We start from the raw sequence: 21,268 nt of genomic DNA on the forward strand, positions 1-21,268 counted from the left end.
GATGAATTACAGTTTAAATCACTTCCTTGTTGGCTTCACAAGAGACAGCGGGAGGTTGCCGCTTGGTTTCAAGGCACTTCAGGAGACCTTTAAATGGCTTATGACTGCAGCCAGAGCTCTTGGTGACACCAGTCTATGGGTGACACTCAACAGAGAGTAACCATGGTGTTTTTATTTTCAAAGAGAGCCAACAGCATAATCAACTCCCAATTGTCATTGTGTGGCACAGTGAAGAATCGGTCCTGTTGCTGGGTCTCACCTCCCAACAAATGAAAACATGAGAGCAGAAAAGCTCAAAACAAACAAACACATTACTGATCATTGCATCTAACAGCTGAATACTGATATTCAACACACAAATGATATCAGCTGCTAGATGCTGACTGATATACATATATTTAAGATATGTCATTAATGCACAAAATCACACAACGCAAACATGCATGAAATGCTAAACTGTAAATCAGCTGTTACTTATCGAGCTGATATCAAAGGCAGCCGCAGCATTAATGCTAGCATGATGCACAGCCAACACAGAAACAAGTTCAAAACTAAACAAGTGTGATGAGAAATGACTGTACCTTCATAGCAACTCCAAGACACGGCGGGGAGTCACCCAGCTGCTCGTAAACGGCTAACTCTTCATTTTCAGCTGCTGTCTACAGCCGCACCAGGATCGCCATGCAACTGTAATGAAGCGTTTTCAGCCAATCACAGCGGTGGATAACCCGTGACGCAAAACCAAACAGCCAATCATCTCTTACTTCCAACAGTGCAGCGGAAGTTCGTGCATTTGGAGTTTTTATATGCTATTTTTATTACACCCAATGTAATAGAATTGCTTTGTTTTTATGTGGTTTCATAATTTTAGCTTGAGTGTTTGATCCCAGGCGAAATTAGTTTGCCTGGCAGAGCCATTTCCCCCCCCGGTATTATTATCCTAAAAGTTATTAACCTAAAAAGTTAGCATTATAACCATAAAAAGCAGTGATAAAATATAAATAGTGTTTTAAATATGAATTTAGTGTAATATAACCTATGGATACTGATTTTAAGCAATGTTTATTATTAATAGATAAGCTGACTCAGATTCTGGATAATTGGTGGTGTCTCACAGGTCACTGTTGCTGTTCCAGCAGACGACAGCCCAGAATTGATCAGTAATTTTACATCAGCTTAAATCAGAATGAAAGGTTTTGTGATCTGTGTGATCAGAGTCAGAGTTGTTGTTCAGTGAAATAAATGTGTTGCCAAACTGTAAGCTGAAGTTGTGTTTGTGGACAGATCAGAAAATTTCCCAAGATATATATTTTCAAGCCTCCATCAGGTTCAGTGTGAATCCAAATGAGCAACACTGCAGATACTCTCTCATAATGAATTGGCCTATGAGTGACATTACATAGAAATGATTTAATGTTGTTAATGCACTACGAATATATTTATTTATTTAGTCATTTATTAGACGCCTTTATCCAAAGCGACTTACAAATGAGGACAACAGAAGCAGTCAGTTGTAGTATTAAAACAACTAAAAACAGATCCAAAACTAAAAGCTAAAACTTTATAAATACTACCTATACACATTTTAAAAATAAAGAAATTAAATAAAAATGACAAATGCATACAACAACATTTCAAAACGTAACATTTAAATGAAAAACAAAAAATAAAGCTAAAAACTATTCAAAATATTAAAGAACAAAATGTATACGAGTATAATAATGATTCTAACATAACATTAAGCCAAACACCAAAAAAACCAACTACATATATGTGTATGTACAACCACACACACACACACACACATATATATATATATATGCACATACACATTTATAAATTCAATATATATATTATTTCATTTCCATTTAGTTTGTTGAAGTATTAAAATAACTCAAATTAAATCAAACTAAAACTTAATAAAAGACCTAAACAGACATAATAAATTCAAACATAATTGAACTAAAATTAAAATAAATAACACATACAAATAATACAAATCATACGACGGTAGTTTATCAGTCATCCTAAAAAATAACACTGCCAAACTTGCATGCTAAAAAACAACAACTTACACATAGTAAGAAATGTACAATATACAATGTTGAATATACAATGTCATTCCTGTTTATTCGGTTTATACCTGTCAGAATATGCGAACTTCTTTATTGTTCAGAGATTATTCCCAGTCTATGAGCGTGCCACAGAAATATTCTGAACATTGGCGACCTCTACCGTGTGTAAAATAAACATTAAATCATTTTCTTCACTATTTACTCACATCTGATTAAACGACTAAACACAATCTAACTTATTTGTCTCAGGAATATTGATATAATTCCCTGAAAAAGTATGACAAATTATAATAAGCCGTATGTTGGCAAATAAATAAAGACGTTGTCAGAGCGTGTTCTCGAGGAGCCCACGAGAATCGATTTATCAGCGCTCGGCATCGCGTCCTAAAACGTGACCGTCCGATTCGTGAATGGATTTTTCTTTTGAGTCGGATCTTTTCAATCAATCTATTGAACGGGTTTTATAAAACTGATTTAAACGATTCATCCACATCAGACTGAATCGCTTTCGAGGTTCATTCAACAGCGAACCGTCTTTTTCGCACACATCAGACTCGCAACGATCCGTGTTAACAGTTCAGCGACTCGTTGAATCAACACGTTCACAAGAACCGACTCGGAGAACCGAATCGCACTCAAACAAAATCGATTCGTCCGTGCTCTACACTGCGCCCTGTAACGTAAACGGAACTGGAGGGTATTTTGAAGAAACATCTCCGCCAGAAGGTTAGCAAGTGATCCGTGTGAATATGTTCACTGTGATTACTAACCTAACGCATCAAACATGGTTATGATCATAGATTTCCACATGTAAGAAAGGTTTCAAATTGCCATTACTGCATCTGAAACGCCGTTGATGTTTTACCATATTATCAATATAATGTAGGCTAGATTATTTTAGCTTATCCCATAACAGCAGAGTTATTGATAATTAAACTAAAGAATTTACTGCACCGGTACATTTTGCTGGTCCTTGAGGAATATCAGTCCAGAGAAGCCATGGCCAGTGTGCATGAAAGTTTGTATTTCAACCCTATGATGACAAATGGGGTTGTCCATGCCAATATCTTCGGTATAAAGGATTGGGTGACTCCATACAAGATCGCAGTATTAGTTTTGCTCCATGAGATGTCCACAACCAAACCAATGGCGCTTCTAGACAGAAGACGCCTGAACAAACTCATCCTACCTTTACAGCAGGTGAAAAAGTATACTTTATAATACTTGCATGTTCGTAGTTTAAATGTATTATAGTTTACATTTTTAGTCAATTCAATAAATTGAACGTAGGAGTGCTTTTTGACGACTTGAATATTTATACATGTAATATTCATACTTCTATTGTCTTCAAATATCTTTTAAAGTGTGTTGCTGCGTGTACTTACAAGCGTTTAGGTTAACTATTTTTCTATTGAAACTCGTGTATTTAAATGTATTACTGCACAGTTGTAATGATGAAGTTGCAATGTAGTACATTTAAAATGTGTTTACTTTAAATGTAATGTTAATTAACACACGGCAGTTGCAAGGGTACACACATGTGGTGTGTTTTTCTAGATAAAGTTGTACTGCACATGTGTGATTTGTGTCTGTGATGATCAGGGTCCAGATTTGACTCTGGAGCAGTTTCTGAAGATAGTAGAGGAGTGCTGTCTTCGCATGGTCAATGCTGTGAAACTCAAGTATGTGTCTTCTCTTAATAAAGAACTGTTCTGCTTTTGGTCCAATTTTATGTATGAATTGTTTATAAAACCATTGCCTTATGTTTTTCAGGTTGCTTTTGATGGCTGATGGGGAGTTGCAGGATATGGAGCACTTTTTTACTATCCTGCCCAATGCTTTCAGTGACTCGGAGGCATTCAAAACTAGTGTTGTTGGTACGAATATGTGCTTTTTTCAGGGCCATAATCACAATTCTTATCAGATATTGCCTAATGTAAGTTCTGTGGCCAGATTAATATAAATCTTAAGAAAAAAAGTTTAGGAAGTGGTTAGATTATAGTATTAGAAGTTTGTAAGTGTTCAATTATTCCTAAGAAATTCTCAAATATATTTTAAAGATTTGTTTTCTAGACTCATGAGATGTCCTTGTCTAATACGACAAATGTAAAAAAAAACTCAACAATATATTTGTCCACGAACCCATTTTTAAGTAGAAGAAAATGTAAAATGTGTTAGATGAAAAGGTAAGAACAGTTTTAAGAAGTAATAATACAAAATATCTTTCATTTTAATAAATGTTAGAACATGAAAATAGTAGTTTAGAAGAACTTTATTCTTAAAGGTGCAATGTGTAACATTTTTGAGAATCTGTTTATAGAAATGCAATGTAACATACAAAACTATGTTTTCAGTGGTGTATAAATACCTTACAAAATTCACAGTTATGTTTTAATTACCTTAGAATAAGCCATTTCTAGCTACATACACCGCGGGTCCCCCTCCATGGTTTAAGGCCCGTTCACACCAAGCACGATAACTATAAAGATAACGATAACGATATAGTTCTAAAAATCGTTCTCAATATTAAAGAATAGCATAGTTCACACCACAACTAAAACGATAACGATACAGAGGAACGATATCGTTGGAATCACTTTCAAAACGATTTTTTTTCAGCTGATGAACGATAAAACACTGACAGCCAATCAGAATCCATCCTGCTGTAATGAGCTCAAGAATTTAAAGCGGCAGACGCGCGTGCGCTTAGAATAAACAGACGATATCGTTCACTGGTGTGGACGCTAATATCGTTATCTTTATAGTTATCGTTCTTGGTGTGAACGTGGCTTAAGAAACGCTTGACTGACTACTCTCTGCTGTCTCTGTGTCGTGTGTCGGCAACCGTAGCTTCTCAAGCGGAGGGGTGGGGGAGGGGCTAATCAGTTTATTGCAATTCGCAACATCATCGCTAGATACTGCTAAAAATCTACACACTGCACCTTTAAGACTGTTTTGTGAATCTGCCCCCTGAACCATTGATCACTTTCTCTCTGTTTCTAGGTCTGTTCATGCGTCAGATGCTGCTGGCCTACAACAAACTGTCCTTCAGTCAGGTGTATAAGCTGTACAAGTCCCTGCAGCAGTACTGCCATCGGGACAATCAGCCCGAACTGTCGGCTCTGCCTGCAGAAGACATGGAGCTGACGAGCAATGAGGATCCCAGCGCTGACCACATAGACAAAGACGAGCTGGACACAGCATCTCTTCACCAGTCTGAACTGAGGTCAGAGGGGATAGCGTGTTACTTGTGTTATTAGTGGAATCAGGGTTGTATTAAATGAATTGTCTGAATGGACATGACTGGGGGTTTCTTTTCCATTTTCATCAGATCTGACGAGACCCGAGGTCCTTTATCTCAAAAACAAGCAGAATACTTCCTTGCACGACAGGTTTGTTACAGAGTCAGGAATTCACTTTTCCATTAAGGGTAATATTTTTTTTGTTTTGTTTTTTTATAACTTCATAAGGGAAATTTTTATGATTACCTTATTAAATGTGACTGTGTTGTTGTAATCAATCTAGTTTATTGTGCAGGGGCTTTTTTTTCCCCTCAGTATCTTGAATTTGGGGGGCATTTTTGCCCTAAACCCTGATTAATTTTGACCCTGGTTTGTTATAACCTCAAAGAGTCTTGACTTTTATAAACATTTTACACTATATAATTGTCACCATGTTTTTTCCCTCAGGCATACCTCCTTAAGAACGATGAAAACAAGGCCATGTCGCCGGCTAAACTACAGGACGAGCTGAACAACATTCTCAAATTCAATCCTGACTTTGCTGAAGCTGTAAGCTGAAATCCTTCTTTCAAGAAGCCGATGATTAATCTGGTTTTAATATAACGGAGCCTCTCTCTGTCTCTCCACAGCATTACCTTAGCTATCTGAACAGCATTCGAGTTCAGGATATCTACATCTCCACTCACAGCCTCCTGCACTACTTTGATCGCCTCATTCTTTCCGGTGGAGAGGGGAAGAGCAATGGAGATGAAGGCTATGGCCGCAGTTTGCGCTATGCTGTCCTGAATCTGGCAACCTTGCACTGTCGCTTCGGACACTAGTACGTATTAGTTGTCCAGATTACGTTTAGAGCATTGCATTGTGTCAGGAGCATTTTGTTTTTGGTGGGAAAAGAGGAAGGAGCCAGATTTGTAGCTTCTGAACTGAAACTTCTTTCTGTGTTTGTGTTTGTGCAGTCAACAGGCTGATTTGGCTCTACAGGAAGCGATCCGCATTGCACAGGAAGCAAACGACCACGTGTGTCTTCAACACTGTCTGGTAGGAACAGTTTCTTTGTTCTTTCACCATTAATATATGCAACAGGGATTCATCACTATTAAAATTCAGGCTAATAAGTTGATAATTATTTTCATGGCCAGTAACCAGTAAATAGTCTGTAATCAATTTCTATATTAAATGTAAAATAAAAAACTAAACACTAAAATCAGTTGTTTTAAATGCGACAAGTAAATTACAGCATTATACTGTAAAATATTAAAAATTGTATATTTAAATAAAATATTTAATATGAAATTGTATTTTATATTGAACTTTTTTTTCTAAATTAATAGTACATATTTAAATTATGTTTAAATTGAGCATTAGATGACAGCAAAGGTACTGGTAAATAGGGGAAGTGAGCAGCATGAACTGTTAAAAATGTCTGATACTGATTTTTGAATTAATATATATATATATATATATATATTAAACACCCAGGAAAATTATGATTAAATATAGAGTAATTGATATTCTAAAGATTATATTAAAGCGATTACACAGAGTATACGCTATATGAATGTCTCTGTAATAAAATCATAAAATATTATTTCAAGAATAATGCTGAATATATATTTTCCCTGAAAACCCCTGAAATTATATGTAGAAGAACTGATACATAAAATCAGAAGGAAAATGAAAGAATTGATGTGTTGCATGTATAATTTGCCTTAACATTACAGATCACACACACACACACACACAGATTGTCCTATATTCAGAATTTTTTTTTTTTTGTATTTATTTATTTCCTAATTTTAGAGTTGGCTCTACACACTGGAACAATTGAAAGGATCTGATAGTGTGGTATTAACTGAAGATTCTGTGAAAATTGCAGCTCACTTTTGTCTCCCTGTAAGTAACTCTTTAAAATTGATTCGTTTTAAACCCTTTTTCAAGTTTTTGCATACAAAAGTATTTGTTTTGTTTCCTTAATTATATATGAATGTGAAAAAGAAGACAATAAGAAATGGTATCTGGCACATTAAACCAGTGCATATTAATCTCTTGCAAGGTCATTATACCGTGAAGTAAATAATTAACACCTCCCTGTTGTGTTTGGCAGTATTTGGCATCTCTAGGCATTCAGTCTCTGGTCAAGCAGGGAGCAAAACAGGGCATGCCGGCCAACAAGCTGCTGGACGCCCTGCGAGGAACCGACATCATGCACTGGAAGCAAAGCCTCTCTGAGCTGATAGAAATCAGTCTGGCACAAACCACCTCTATATGGAGGATGTATGGCAAAAGGTCAGAAAACACAGATTCTGGATACCATCAGTCTTTAAACAGACTGTAAGGTCATCCATTCTGCACTGATACTAGCGCCACTGTTAATTTTTTCAGGTTTGACGTAGTTTACGCTGAAATTATTTGTGTTCTCTGTAGCACTATGGCACGGCAGCAGGCTCAGCTCCTGTTAAATATGAACAGTCTGGAGCCGGTGAACTTTAGTGTGCAGCAGAACAACACTGAGGCCTTTGCTGTCGCTCTCTGCCATCTGGCTGAACTCCATGCTGAGCAGGTACCTGAACTCCTACACAACTACATGAACGCAAATAAAAGTACATAAACACAAATGGCTCTTGGTACATAAACTTGATTTAATGTATTGTGTGCAAAAATGTGTTGAATGCTGTATTTTAGAATGTTTTACAGTCTATTGTGTTTCTTTTCTCCATACACAGGGCCTTTATGCTGTTGTGAGTGACATCATGAAACACTTGAAGCAGCAGTTTCCTCCTCATACCCAACATGCCAAAGTAAGCCTGTCGAACAAAATACAGGCATGATCAAGCACTGATCAGCAGCAGCAGCTCCAATTAAGTATATGTTCTCTCTCTCTCTCTCTTTAATAGCTCTGGATGCTGTGTGATCTGAAAATTCAGTTTGAGAAGGCTATGAATGATGGGAAATACCACTTGGCTGAACCGCATGTCACAGCTATCTCTGCCTTAAACAGCACTGAGGGATTGTACAGGTAGATAACTGCAGATATATACTCTTTCAGTAGATAAACCTGGACAAGTGATTGCTAATGTGCTTGTCTGTTCAGGAAAGCGCAGCTGCTGAAAGCTCTCAATCAGACATCTGAAGCATCTAAGATTCTCCAGCAGCTGCAGCAGCAGTGTGAGAAGAGTAAGAACATAGAGATGACTATCAGGTGTGTGTTTGTGAAAACCCTGGGATCACATTAGATATGTGGGTTTCAAGATTCAACTCCGTTTGACTTTTCACTCCAATTATTGCTGGCCATATTTATAATTACAACAAAAAAAAATGCTGATATATTTGAAATCTTGTTGAACATGCACTTTTCTGTTCTCTTGTTTGTATGTAACTCTTCAGTTTGTTTGTGTGGCAGGGTGATGCTGGCCTCTGCAGAACTTCACTGGGACTCGTCTGGTTTTGCGACAGCTCTGCCGTTACTCTTGCAGGCTCTTTCTCTGTCACGCCAACACAACCTGCAGAGCTTGACCTCAGAGACGCTGTTACACCTGGCATTTACACAGGTACACCAACACGAGACTCCTGATAATGCAAATGCTCACAAAACAACTCCCAGATCATTGATTTCAGCTATAAATTCATTGAAGTGTTTTTAAGTACACCTGTGTGTTTGTTGTTTCTGGGAAGATGAAAAAAAAGAGTGTAATTGTCCGCTTGTGTCTGATATTGATCATCTCTCTTCATAGCTGATGTTGGGGATCCCTGAGCAGGCTCTTGTATTGGTGCAGGACGTGTTGGAGTCAGTTTTGGCTCATGGGTCTCTGATAGACAAGGGCAGAGCTCTGCTGCTGGCCGCTCGCTGTCAGATGGCTTTAGCAGGAGCTGCTGCACAGGAACACAGACTGACTGGTACTGAGTCATGTTTGTCATCCGTCTCACTGTATTCGCGTCATAATTCATATGTTTAAGTGTTGTATTTTCCTTTCCTACAGCACTGGAACAAGCTGTGCACACTTTGGATGAGGCAGTTGTGTATTTCTCTCAGCTTGACTGTAAAGAGCGTATGAGAGACATACACTACCTACAGGCACGCCTGCATCACACTCTCGGCAACATTGCTCAGCGTAACAAATGCTCCATGCTCTTCCGCCTACTGGATCAGGAGCTGCCGTCGTCCGGGATGACTGTGGTCAGTCATCTTTAGAAAACATGAACGACACCAAACACTGTTTCCTGTACCATGCGCATAATGGAAATAAATGTTTTTTGTATGTAAAAACTCATTTCTGACTATTTTATTATACATGTGGTATGAGGGAAGCTAATTTGCAACAAAAAAATGTTTGAGTGGATTTTAAATCCATCATCGAAAAAATATATTGTAGGTAAAACAGTTTTTACAAGTCTTTAACAAGTCTTTAAAACCAAAACAATAGTTCCTAAAGATAATTACTACTTTAAAACATAATTTAATTCTATAAAAAATGTTCATATGGGAGCTCTTTTAATGTGAAATGTATTTTACCTGCGAAGCTGAAGATACCTGCGAGATTTTGTGCTGCCCTGGTGGTTCAGATGGAACACTGTTGAGGTATTGTCGGACCGAACGAGAACATGGCGGCCTGCCAGGACTGGCATGAAATACTTTATAGCCAAGAACACGGCACGTAGTTCCAGCAGATTGATATGTTCTGTGGCCTGGGTCAGTGTCCAGCACCCGCAAATACCTCTCTGATTCCACGTTGCCCCCCACCCTGTGAGGGATGTGTCTGTCATGACCAGTCCCCGACGAGAGGGAACAACACCCAGGGGCAATCCTGCCTTCAGAAACTCTTCCTGTCCCCACCATCTCAACGCACGGATGCAACGGTGAGAAATTACAACCAGCCGATGGCGATGTCTGGTGGGATCTAGCCGCAAACTGTTGTTCCTTAACTGTAGTGGTCTGAGGTGGAATAAACCCAGGGGAATCACCACTGTGGCCGCCGTTAACATCCCTATTAGTCACAGGACCACCTCGTACTGCAAAGACACACCCTGGTGAAAGCGAGCCAAAAGTTGCAGAGTGTCACACATTCCAGCGATAGGGAGGCAGATATTAGGTGGGAATTCAGGGTCATTCCTATGAACGTAGTGGTCCGTGTTGGAATCAGACAGCTCTTTTTCTCGTTCACAGTAAAACCCAACTTCCGCACGTCTCAAAAGTAGTCTGGAGTCTGGCACAGCCTGCTGTTTCGTGGGGGCACAAAGAAGCCAGACGTCCAAATAGGGCAGAATATGCATACCTCTTATCCAAAGAGGAGACAGAGCTTCGCTCACACACCTTGTGAAGACGTGAGGAGCAAGGGAAAGCCCGAAAGGTAGCACTTTGAACTGGTACGCTTGATTCAGGAAACTGAAACGCAGAAACTTTCTGTGATGAACAGCAATTGGGACGTGAAAGTATGCATCTTTCAGGTCGACACTTACAAATCAATCGTCTGCTGTCACAGACCGAAGAACGTCGGCTGCGCGCAGCATTCGAAAAGGAAGGACCATCAGGAACAGATTCAGGTGCGTCAAATCGAGAATTGGGCAGAAACCACCGTTCTTCTTCTGAACAAGAAAATATGTCGAATAGAACCCGTCTCCCTGAACGAGGGGATTAACTTTTTATGTGGCTCACTTCTCTAACAGTCAACAAATTTCCCGAGAGAGAGCCATTGCACGAACTGCGTCTCTGATGATTGTAGGAACAATTCTTGAAAATCTGGGAGGTCGGCGGCGAAACTGTAGAGTATATCCCTAGGGGTCTGCTGTGTTGGTCCTCCAGTACTCCAGCTGTTCTATAGAAAAACGATCGACCGCCGGCCTGAATGTCTCAAGCTTTATGTGTGCAACTTTTAGTGGTCACGGGTTGGCGCTGACGGGGTCCCCCTGGCAACTGTCGATGAGGTGGCCAAAAAACTCTTGCATCCTCAGTAACACGAGACCTTTGAGGGGGCTGTGACTGAGGTGTAGCGTGCGGGCGGAAACGTTGCTCCGATGTGGCATAGTGATGACGGGTCTGAACTGCTGGTATCCTAAAGGTAGGGTTGCGCTGCACCTGCGTCAGCTGATGAGTGGCCTCAGACAGCTTTACCCTCTTTTCCAACAGTATGCCTTTTTTAGTAGGGAATCCGTATGACCACATTGAGCACTGGGACACATCGCACATTCCCTCGTAGTGCCTCGTCTGGAGACACCACCAAAGCTGCAACAGGCTGCTCTATCTCTGGAGCATGACTCACCCCGATGGAATCTCCTTCAGCCATAGATGCTAGCGTCCAAACAATCTTTGAGCGCCACTTAGGTGGACCAGAACCAGTGAGGGCATTTGAAAATTCAGCCACAAAATCTTTACATTGTGGCATGGCGAAAGAAGCCGCAGCTGTGGCCTGTCTGAAAAAACATTCGTCTGGGCAGACTGGACCGGTGACTCATCAAGTCCTAGACGAGCAATTTCCATTCGAAGTACAGCCAAAGTATCATCGGAAGAGGACTGGGCCTGTCCAGATGACTGAACTGACCCTCCACTAGACCCATCTGCTGCTGGATAACCAGTGAAAACATCCTGAGGAGATGGTTGTGCAGCAACATCTACAACATCTCCGTGATCACGAAAAAAAGAATCTGAAGCACTCGTAAAAAGCACATCCATATCAGAATGATGTGAAAAACAAGGGGGAATCGAGAGACTCTTCCCCAGTTCCCTGATTCTGAACATTCTCATCCTCCTGTGTCATCTTCACAGGTGTAGCAGATGTGACTGGCTGAAGCAAGTGAAGCAGGCATTTCAGCTCTCCCATCTCTGAAGAAAGCACAGAAACCGTCTTAGAAAGTGAATTTTCCTCAACATGCGAATGTTCATCACTTCGCGATGTGGCCCTCTTACATCCAACTGCCCGAGGTTCACCGTTGAATTAGCGACTAACTCAGCAAGACGGAGCCATCGTTCCAACATAGGTAAAAGGCTGCATTGCAGACACGGGTCCGTGAGAGCCTCTCTCAGATGTTGGACACCCAAACACGACGGGCAGATGTTATGACCTTTAACTTATTGTCGCGGAAAACACCAGCACCGAGAGGCACAGAGTGTAACCAACGAAGCAATATAGACTCAAGTAGAAAATCAAAAACTCACCAAAATGCTACTAAATATACTCCAAATCCGTTGGAGTGGCATAGATGCACGCTGACACAGCTTGTGAGGACGATATCTCACTGCTTTTGTAAGCTGCACTTGACAGCGCGAATATATCACTCAACCAAAAACAACCTATCTCAACCAGGCGAAAAAAGCAAAAGAGGCAGAGTGTTGAGCTACGGTGGCTTATAACCCCCTCAGGGCTCAGCATACGTCACTATGTGACTTTGTTGGTATATTCTCTCGACCTATCTAGCTGGCGCTGCGATAATCCATAGTGTTTACACTGCCTCTGGCGATCAGTAGGAATGAAACCGAACGGAAATATTTCAAGAGGACCCCAACAAGTGCCGAAACTAGCTGAGACATGCTTATTGTACAATGTCTACTTGTCAGTGGTGTTGTCGATAACCAGAAAGGTGAGTTTTTGTTGAGTTTTATTTGCACGTTTCTGTATATGGTTGTGAGAATTTGCAGCATGTGTTGTCAAACCGATGAAGATATTTTCTGGTGTTTTTCAATATGTTTTCATCAGTTGCAGCACATGGAGCTCTTTTTTTTAAGCATAGCCTAGAACAAATTTGTGTTTGAAACATTCATATGTTGAGCTCATATATGAGTTCAGAGATTGAACATTGAAGTGATTCAGTTACTGTTTAACAGAAAACCGTTATCACTTTTAAAACAAACCCAACACCCCCATTAGATGGTTTATTTACTTAAATTAATCTCTATCATTTAACAAAGCTTTAATTCCAATCATTTGCGAAGTGCACCTTTTCCATTTATTTTAATAGCCGAATTTAGCCCTAAAATTTACATCAAATGATTTGTCGGTAACACTTTACAATAACAGTACATGAATAATCATGTGCAAATACTAAAATTAAATGTTAACACTTTAAAATAAGGTTCCATTAGTTAATGTCTTAACTAACATGAACAAACAATGAACAATAAATTTATTACATTATTTATTAATCTTTGTTAAAGGTGTAATAGGTGATTGTCTTCAGAAACATTTTTGTTATGCTGGTTGAAAGTTTCTTCACATCCCGATAGCAATCATTAAGTTAAGTGGTCTAAATGTATTTATCTGTATTTATATATTCTGTGGAAGGCGTAGGACCAAGAAATGTTCGTCCAATCAAAACGCTCGGTCCGAGTGTTTTAATTGCCTTTCCTAACTGCCTCTCAACATATGTATTAGCATAACTCTGCGCACCCTGTTCGCGCAGACAGATATGTCATCAACGCATTCACATACGCTGTGCAGACAGAGCGAGAATGGCAGACAAACATCAACAACCTGATCGTCCTTCCTGGTATTGTAGTACTTTTGCTAACTGTACTATAAAGTTTTCTCACTGGGTGAATGACACATGATGTAGCCCAGCGGTTCCCAATTCCAGTCCTCGCACAGGGGAAGCACAGGAAATCTGTTGAAGTTTACTTCACTTCGGAACATTCATTCACGGATTTGCGCTACGTCTTCACACACAGACAACTTACTAGAGAAGTGTGACATAATATACCTCTGTAAATAAATACTATTTAAATTCACGTCTCGCACACTTTAATGCCCTTTGTATGGAACATATACGCTCGCTTGGAACTGGAATCATGGCGGAATATCCGGTGATGTACACTTCACAGGCACTCCCGGTCGAATAGAACAAACGTCGCACGTGATAAGAGATACATATGAAATCTGTGAGGAGGGCGCGAGGATCGGAATTGGGAACCGCTTATGTAGCCTATTGTAATGTTGTCTCTGGTGCAGTGTTGCCAGGTCAGCGGTTTTCCCGCGGAATTGGGCAACTTTAACACTGATGCCGCGGGTTGTTTTTCATGTCCGCGGGTTGAAGCGACTCCATGATAACGACTAACATGATATTTATCCCCTGGAATGCGATTTTTAACTGGGGACCCCCTCGAAACGCTATTGGGCTAGTTTTGAGTAGTGATTGGGCGGGTTTTCTTGTGAAAACCTGGCAACCCTGTCTGTGAGCGTAAATCCATTCAGAGGGCGTGGCTTTGGACAGCGATTGCAGGGAGGGTGGGACGTTCGCTTTAAGTGCTATCAGGCTAAAGTTAGCATTTTCCAAGATCTCCTACTACACCTTTAATGTTAGTTAATGAAAATACAGTCGTTCATTGTTAGTCCATGTTAATTCACAGTGCATTAACTAATGTTAACAAGCACAACTTTTGATTTTAATAATGAATGAGTATATGTTGAAATTAACATTAAGATTAATAAATGCTGTAGAAGTTTGTTCATTCATAGTTCATGTTAACTAAAGTAGTTTACTAATGTTAACTAATGAACCTTATTGTAAAGTGTTACCAATTAAATATTAAATATCAAAACTAACAAAAGAGCAACAATATATAAGTGCAAATGACAAGTCTTGGTTAGCCTAAGGCAGTATTTGACATTTCCTGTCTAATCTCTCTCCTATATGTGGTTGGTTCATTATTATTCAAACATACTATTACCATACTGAGCGGAAATACAAATTTAAAAAGTACTAGTATCTATTAAGTTCAGGATATCCTTGGTCTAAAAAGTTACTAACTAAAAAAAAAAAAGTACTAGTTCTAATTTTTCTTAACAAGTAAAGTATAATTACATTTAGTCACTATTTGAATAAGTACTAGTATCTAATAAATAAGTACTAGTAACTTTACAAAAGACAATAGTACCTAAAGAATAAGCACTACCTAAAGGTGCATTAGTAGCTAATCAATAAGTACTAGTACTTAATGGAAAATATACTAGTATCTAAAAAAATAATTACTAGCATGAAAATCGATACTACGGTTTATAGATTAAATGTTAAAACGGCTTGCCATACGCCCTGCTCTTCGACACGCCCACTATTCTGACCTGCAGAAACCCATACTTGAAGTTTTTCACCCGGATTCCTCCACAATATTTATCCTCCATCATGGAGGCTCTCGGGGGATACCCCACCAAATCAACTGCTTTTAGAGCAGGACTGCTCAAGGTCTTACTGAGTGTGGCTGTGTGCATGGGCTCACTGTACCTACTGCAGAGTAAACTGTCAAAGTCGCGAAAAGCCAAAGATTTCTACTCGTATGAAGTGAACGACGCGAGAGGCAGGACAGTCTCATTGGAGAAGTATCGGGGGAAAGTAAGTTATGCAATCTCATAAGCACAAAAGTTTTGTTTTAAATGGTTTAACATGATTTGTGAGGCTTTTGGAAATGTATTCTTGCACAAATGCGTCCCGTGCAGCGGTGTTTTCACTCGAGGTCTCGCTGTCTCTGATAATAGGTCTCTCTGGTTGTAAACGTGGCGAGTGGACGGGAGTCGACGGAGCAGAATTACCGGGCTCTGCAGGAGCTCCACCGAGAGCTCGGCACGTCTCATTTTAACGTGCTCGCCTTTCCCTGCTCGCAATACGGTGACACCGAATCAGGTCCCAGCCGAGAAATCGAGGCTTTTGTCAAATCCAACTACGCTGTGACATTCCCCATCTTCAGCAAGATCAAAATAATGGGGTCCGAGGCGGAGCCCGCATTCAGATTCATCACAGGTAGGTTTTACCTGAGAATAACCCTCATTCAGGAACTTTTAGCTAATAAAATTAATACGTTTTACACCCAAAAAAAGTAATATCATGAGAACGATGTACATTCACATGAGTTGAGACTTCCAGGCATATTATTTCTCTATAAAGTTGGTTTTATTCTTCAGAGCGGGCAAAGGCGACCCCTCATGGTCGCCTCCATTTTGACATCCTATGATCAGCCGTTGCTACTACTACTAATAGTGAGTTATTAATAATAAGACTATTTACTTTATGTAACACAAGCCAGGGTTCAAGATACTTTACAAACGCATAAACATAAAAGTACATCTAAAGAAAACAAGCAAACCAAACAATATAACAACAGCACACAACAGTCTGAGGTGGGGTTTTAGATCATTGTGCACTCAAACGTTTTGTCCCAGACGCTGTAAATTGAATCTACAGCCCTGGCTATGTATTGTAAAGCAACAGCCTCTGGTTTAAAATTGAGGCAATTACTAAATGAAAATAATATTATATTTCTAATATGTTTTTTGTACATTTCTAGATTCAGTACAGAGAATCCCCAAATGGAACTTCTGGAAGTTTCTTGTGAGTCCTGAGGGCCAGGTGGTGCGTTTCTGGAAGCCGGAGGAGCCCATAGATGACATCCGAAAGGAAGCCACAGCGCTTGTGCGGGATATTATATTGAAGAAGAGACAGGAACTATGATGTGCACAAACTCCCTTAGAGACTCAAAAGTGAATCGTTGTGCACGTTTAAGTGCGTATAGATACGCTGTGCTATTCTGGTAAATGTGAATGAAACTGGCAGAAGATGTGTCAGTTAAAGCCTGTCTTTGTGTGCTTAATGCGTGTTAATGTTAGCAATAATTTGGATTTTTGGAAGTATGATTTTGAAAAACAAAACACCAACATCTGTCTTTTTATCAGCTTGATTATTTAAAGAATCAACCATGTAAATGTATCAAACTACTTTTCTGGCAAGTGACCAGAAAACCACTGAACAATTATCAAGTCCATAATTGCATATGTTGCTCTTTTGGAATGAACGGAGAGTATAGCGGATTAATGCATATTCAGTTACACTAGCACACGCCGAATTGAGATTACCATGGGATCAGAAGTAATGTTACTTCATAAAAGTATTACTTCGTCTTGGCCGTTACATAATGTTTACTCTTAGTCTTAACATTTCAACATTTTCCCTGTCATTGTCTTTGGTTATGAACCTGTTGAATAAAAGTCATGAACAATGCTTTGAGATATGAGAAACTGTCAATTTTAGCATTTGAAGACCAAGAATATATATGTTAAAATATATACAAATAAAACAAAAAAAAACATGGTTAATAGTTAAACCATGGTAACCACAAATAAACCATGGTTTTGCTACACTAGCTATAGTTTAACCATGGTATTTGTAGTAAAACTGTGGTTATGCAAATGGTAATCAATACGCCAAAAACCCATGGTTACTACACTTTTACTGTAGTAAAACCATGGTTAATTTTCGTAAGGGTTAGATGTGATTTAAAGGGATAGTTCACCTAAAAATGAAGATTCTGTCATTAATTACTCACCCTGAAGTTGTTCCAAACTTAAGAGCTTTGTTCATCCTCGGAATACAAGCGAAGATATTTTAAATTAAATCAGAGGGGTTTCTGTCCCTTCATTGACAGCCTAAGAAACTTTCACTTCGAAGGCCCAGAAAGGTAGTAAAAACATCACGGAAGTAGTCCATGTTACTCCAGTGGTTCAACTGTAATTTTCTGAAGCGACGGGAATGCTTTTGTGCGCCAAAAAACTTTCTTCACTTCCACTTCATTCTCCAACACGCGTTCACGAGAGCTGCTTCTTCCCTGGTCAACGAGAGCGCCACAACGTATGTTTTACCGTATGTTTAGTAAACTTCAGGTAAATGTAAATGCCCATCTGACTAGTAAAATTAAGATGTATTATGTAAATCCATAAAAATAATATACAACTGCAAACAACTAATGAATTGTGATTTTGATCTCATGTTTAATTTTAACAATAAAAAGTAAGGAACAGGCCTTGATGCATGTGCAACAACAATGTGTTCTGATCTGCTGCCTTAACGTAATACATATAACATAATATAATTTATTCTTAATAATAATATGGTTAGTTTATTTTAATATGTAAGGCTGTATGCTTAATATGTAGCTCTGCTTGACAAAAAATAACGACTAGCATTTTCTTCACTTCCACTTCATTCTCCAACACGCGTTCACGAGAGCTGCTTCTTCTTCCCTGGTCAGCGAGAGCGCCACAACGTATGTTTTACCGTATGTTTAGTAAACTTCAGGTAAATGTAAATGCCCATCTGACTAGTAAAATTAAGATGTATTATGTAAATCCATAAAAATAATATACAACTGCAAACAACTAATGAATTGTGATTTTGATCTCATGTTTAATTTTAACAATAAAAAGTAAGGAACAGGCCTTGATGCATGTGCAACAACAATGTGTTCTGATCTGCTGCCTTAACGTAATACATATAACATAATATAATTTATTCTTAATAATAATATGGTTAGTTTATTTTAATATGTAAGGCTGTATGCTTAATATGTAGCTCTGCTTGACACATTTTGTATCGGGGGTCCCTGCTCCATGTCTCTGTCGCCTAAGGGGTCCTTACCCTGAAAAACCTTGAAGACCCCTGCTTTAAGTTGAAACACATTTATTTATTCTAATGTTGAATTTAAAGTTGTGATAACTAATCACAACAGTCTTTATTTATTTATTTACAGCGTAGCTGATTTTATTAACAATTTAGATTTTCCAATGATGTGTTTTTGTACATGTCCACTAGATGGCAAAATCGTTCAACATGACAAATTTCTCTCTCTCGCTTTCAGGTTGCCAGACTTCTCTGATAGGTTTGCACTTACTTCAAGTGAGAGGTTGTTTGTTTTTTAATTCAGCTGAAAATGGTAGTTTGTGTGAAAGGAAATAAAAGTATCTAGACAGCGTAATACTTTATAGAATGCACAGTTATTTATAATATAGTATGTAGTGTACTATTGCACATTGTAAAACATACTAGTGAGCATTAGTATTTAGTATGCACTCTGTAGAAGGTAGATTGAACATTCAAAAATAGATGCAGTGTTTACAATGTATCTGTCAGTTTTTTGGGGACAAATAGTATCCAATTTTTCTTTGTTTAGCTGTTGCTTCTGTCCATTGTCAAGATTATGTAGTTTTAAATGAATACTTTGATTTGTTCTATAGCTGAATTTTTCTCCAAGAGGCCATAAGCAGATATCTTAGACAGCGACATCCCTTATTCACTCATTCTTCATCCTTCTGACTAATGTGACAGTAGAGGCACAAATGGCAAAGAGACTTTGCAGAGAACAGAATAATAGTTCTGATGTCCGTCTCTGCCAACTCTGTAGCAATCACCTTCCCTGCCCTCATGTTTAACAGATTCAGCTTGACCCAGCCAATCCATCACGCTGTTATTTGAGCTGAATGTTCTTAGAGGAAAAACATCCTCAGAACTAAATGTACCAAGTGTCCAGACAAGTGAAGGCGTACATTCTTAAGCTTCAAAGTTCATCCTGGTGGGGTAACCGCTGCCTGACTGTGCTCTGACATTTTGTGAGCTCTGATCAAAAGGACCCCGTTTGCTTTGACAGCACAGAAGACCCCATAAGGTGCCCAGCTGGGCATAAAAGACCATGGGAGCCTTCAGGACTGAGCATAATGAATGACAATTACATGCAAAATATTTCCTTGTTGGAATGTCAATAAATTCATACAAACTAAGCTAAAATGTCCCTTGTTATATATTTATATTAAAAAATGTTATATATTTATATTCTATTGAATTCTATTTTCGAACTGTAACACACAAGGTTTTCGCTGTAGGTACTTTGTGTTTGTTAGAAGTTGAATTCAAATCAAATAGTCACAAACTCCCCATAATACTTCTGAATATGATGTCTTCTTCATAAATATTGTGAAAGGTATGAAAAAATATGGTTCAGATCACTCAGACCATATATGGAAATGTTCACCATTGGAGCTTGGTGGTCGTGTAAAAGTTTGTTACTGCTCCCAAGCAAAATTTTACTAAAAGCTCATTTTTTGAGATATCAACTTTAAATTTGGAATGGAACTTTTTTTTTTTGTTATGGCTTGGATTTTTTAGCTGTAGATTCCAACATGTTGTGTAAAACAAATGTTTGATATAAAATATAAGATTCAAATGTAATGTTCCAGCATATGCTTAAAAAGTGGAACTGACAGTTAACAGGTTAATATTAATATTCCCTTATATGTTTAATATAAATGCAACGGGCAACAATTTTGAGTTTTGTGGTAAAAATCACCTCAGAGCACTCATTTTATTGTATTGGTGCAAAGCTAGGTTGATTATCTTGTACATTTAATAGACTGTTTTGTATTGTTTTGTAAGTCATACAGTCAGGTGGTTATTGCAAAAGAGGTGAGCAAGCTTGTACACTGTATTTCACATAAAGGCTTACATTTAAGTCTGTTCCTCACAAAGCCCTCGTGTGTCTCAATACTTAGAATGTGTCATTTGGGCTGCTTTTTTAATACTTTAATGGTGTTTTTGTTAGTGATACATGACGATGAGTGGCCTAATTAATAACACATAATTTGTGGAAGAACTGTCCTTTTAGGAACAAGCAAAAATAATGTGGTAAAACTCATATTCATTATGGTCATTCATTTTTTTCTAACCATTATTTTATGTTTTGTTTAGCCATGGGGTGGCAGACCAGGACTCTGGTATTATTTTTTCTGCAGTAAACTGGGTCTGTCTGTATGCTTGTCACAACAACACAGACCATGACATGCATAATTCCCAAGGCCTCAATAGGACTGTCTCAAAAGCTGTTACAGCATCACTGTTTATACAACCAGATGTAACAGAGCAGAAGAGTCTGCACTTCTTGTTTGAGATCACAGTGACAAAAGCAAGTGTACACACTGCTGAAGATCTGTTTACAGATGTTCAACACACACACTCTTTATAACCACAATTATATACACACACTGACAAGAACCATACAAGCTCAACTGAGTGGAAGTGGGCGTCTGCATCCTGCTTCATGTTTCTAAGGATAATAGGGATGTTTTCTGTCATTATTTTCTTGCCCTCATGTTGTTCCAAACTTGTTGCAGTTCTTTTATTTATTTGTTTTATCCCCCCACCCCCCCCTCGTCACAC

At 38.8% G+C, this 21,268-nt stretch overlaps 3 protein-coding genes across 7 annotated transcripts in view; 2 read left to right on the forward strand and 1 right to left on the reverse strand.

The window, feature by feature from the left end:
- Positions 1–703, reverse strand: part of rnf34a (ring finger protein 34a) — a 15,414-nt gene extending 14,711 nt beyond the window's left edge. For all 4 annotated transcript variants that reach the window (XR_001605053.1, XM_016236916.1, XM_016236915.1 and 1 more), the window contains exon 1: positions 582–703. Coding sequence is in view for 3 of the 4 variants with exons in the window: in XM_016236916.1 (XP_016092402.1) it covers positions 582–587 (6 nt within the window). In the remaining variant the exon portion in view is untranslated. The remainder of the gene's footprint in view (positions 1–581) is intronic.
- Positions 704–2,760: 2,057 nt separating this feature from the next.
- On the forward strand, positions 2,761–9,581 carry LOC107554424 (anaphase-promoting complex subunit 5). Its single transcript, XM_016236917.1, has 17 exons — positions 2,761–3,275; positions 3,678–3,757; positions 3,849–3,952; positions 5,079–5,301; positions 5,407–5,467; positions 5,765–5,866; positions 5,947–6,137; positions 6,274–6,355; positions 7,118–7,210; positions 7,422–7,603; positions 7,742–7,877; positions 8,041–8,115; positions 8,212–8,333; positions 8,409–8,516; positions 8,718–8,865; positions 9,049–9,211; positions 9,295–9,581. Exons 1-17 carry the CDS (start codon positions 3,075–3,077, stop codon positions 9,504–9,506), a joined length of 2,283 nt encoding a protein of 760 aa, XP_016092403.1. The 5' UTR covers positions 2,761–3,074; the 3' UTR covers positions 9,507–9,581.
- Positions 9,582–15,375: 5,794 nt separating this feature from the next.
- Positions 15,376–17,269, forward strand: gpx8 (glutathione peroxidase 8 (putative)). Of its 2 annotated transcripts, XM_016236897.1 has the most exons (4): positions 15,376–15,628; positions 15,772–16,033; positions 16,195–16,269; positions 16,578–16,658. In XM_016236897.1, the coding sequence occupies exons 1-3, from the start codon at positions 15,422–15,424 to the stop codon at positions 16,242–16,244; spliced, it is 519 nt and encodes a 172-aa protein (XP_016092383.1). In that variant the 5' UTR covers positions 15,376–15,421; the 3' UTR covers positions 16,245–16,269; positions 16,578–16,658. The 2 variants fall into 2 exon arrangements, with proteins under 2 accessions (XP_016092383.1, XP_016092382.1); XM_016236896.1 differs by lacking the exon at positions 16,195–16,269 and having other exon boundaries at positions 16,578–17,269.
- Positions 17,270–21,268: the final 3,999 nt, after the last annotated feature.

This window comes from Sinocyclocheilus grahami, unplaced genomic scaffold (genome assembly GCF_001515645.1).
Source record: "Sinocyclocheilus grahami isolate Dianchi unplaced genomic scaffold, SAMN03320097.WGS_v1.1 scaffold501.1, whole genome shotgun sequence".
NCBI classification, from domain to species: Eukaryota; Metazoa; Chordata; class Actinopteri; order Cypriniformes; family Cyprinidae; genus Sinocyclocheilus; species Sinocyclocheilus grahami.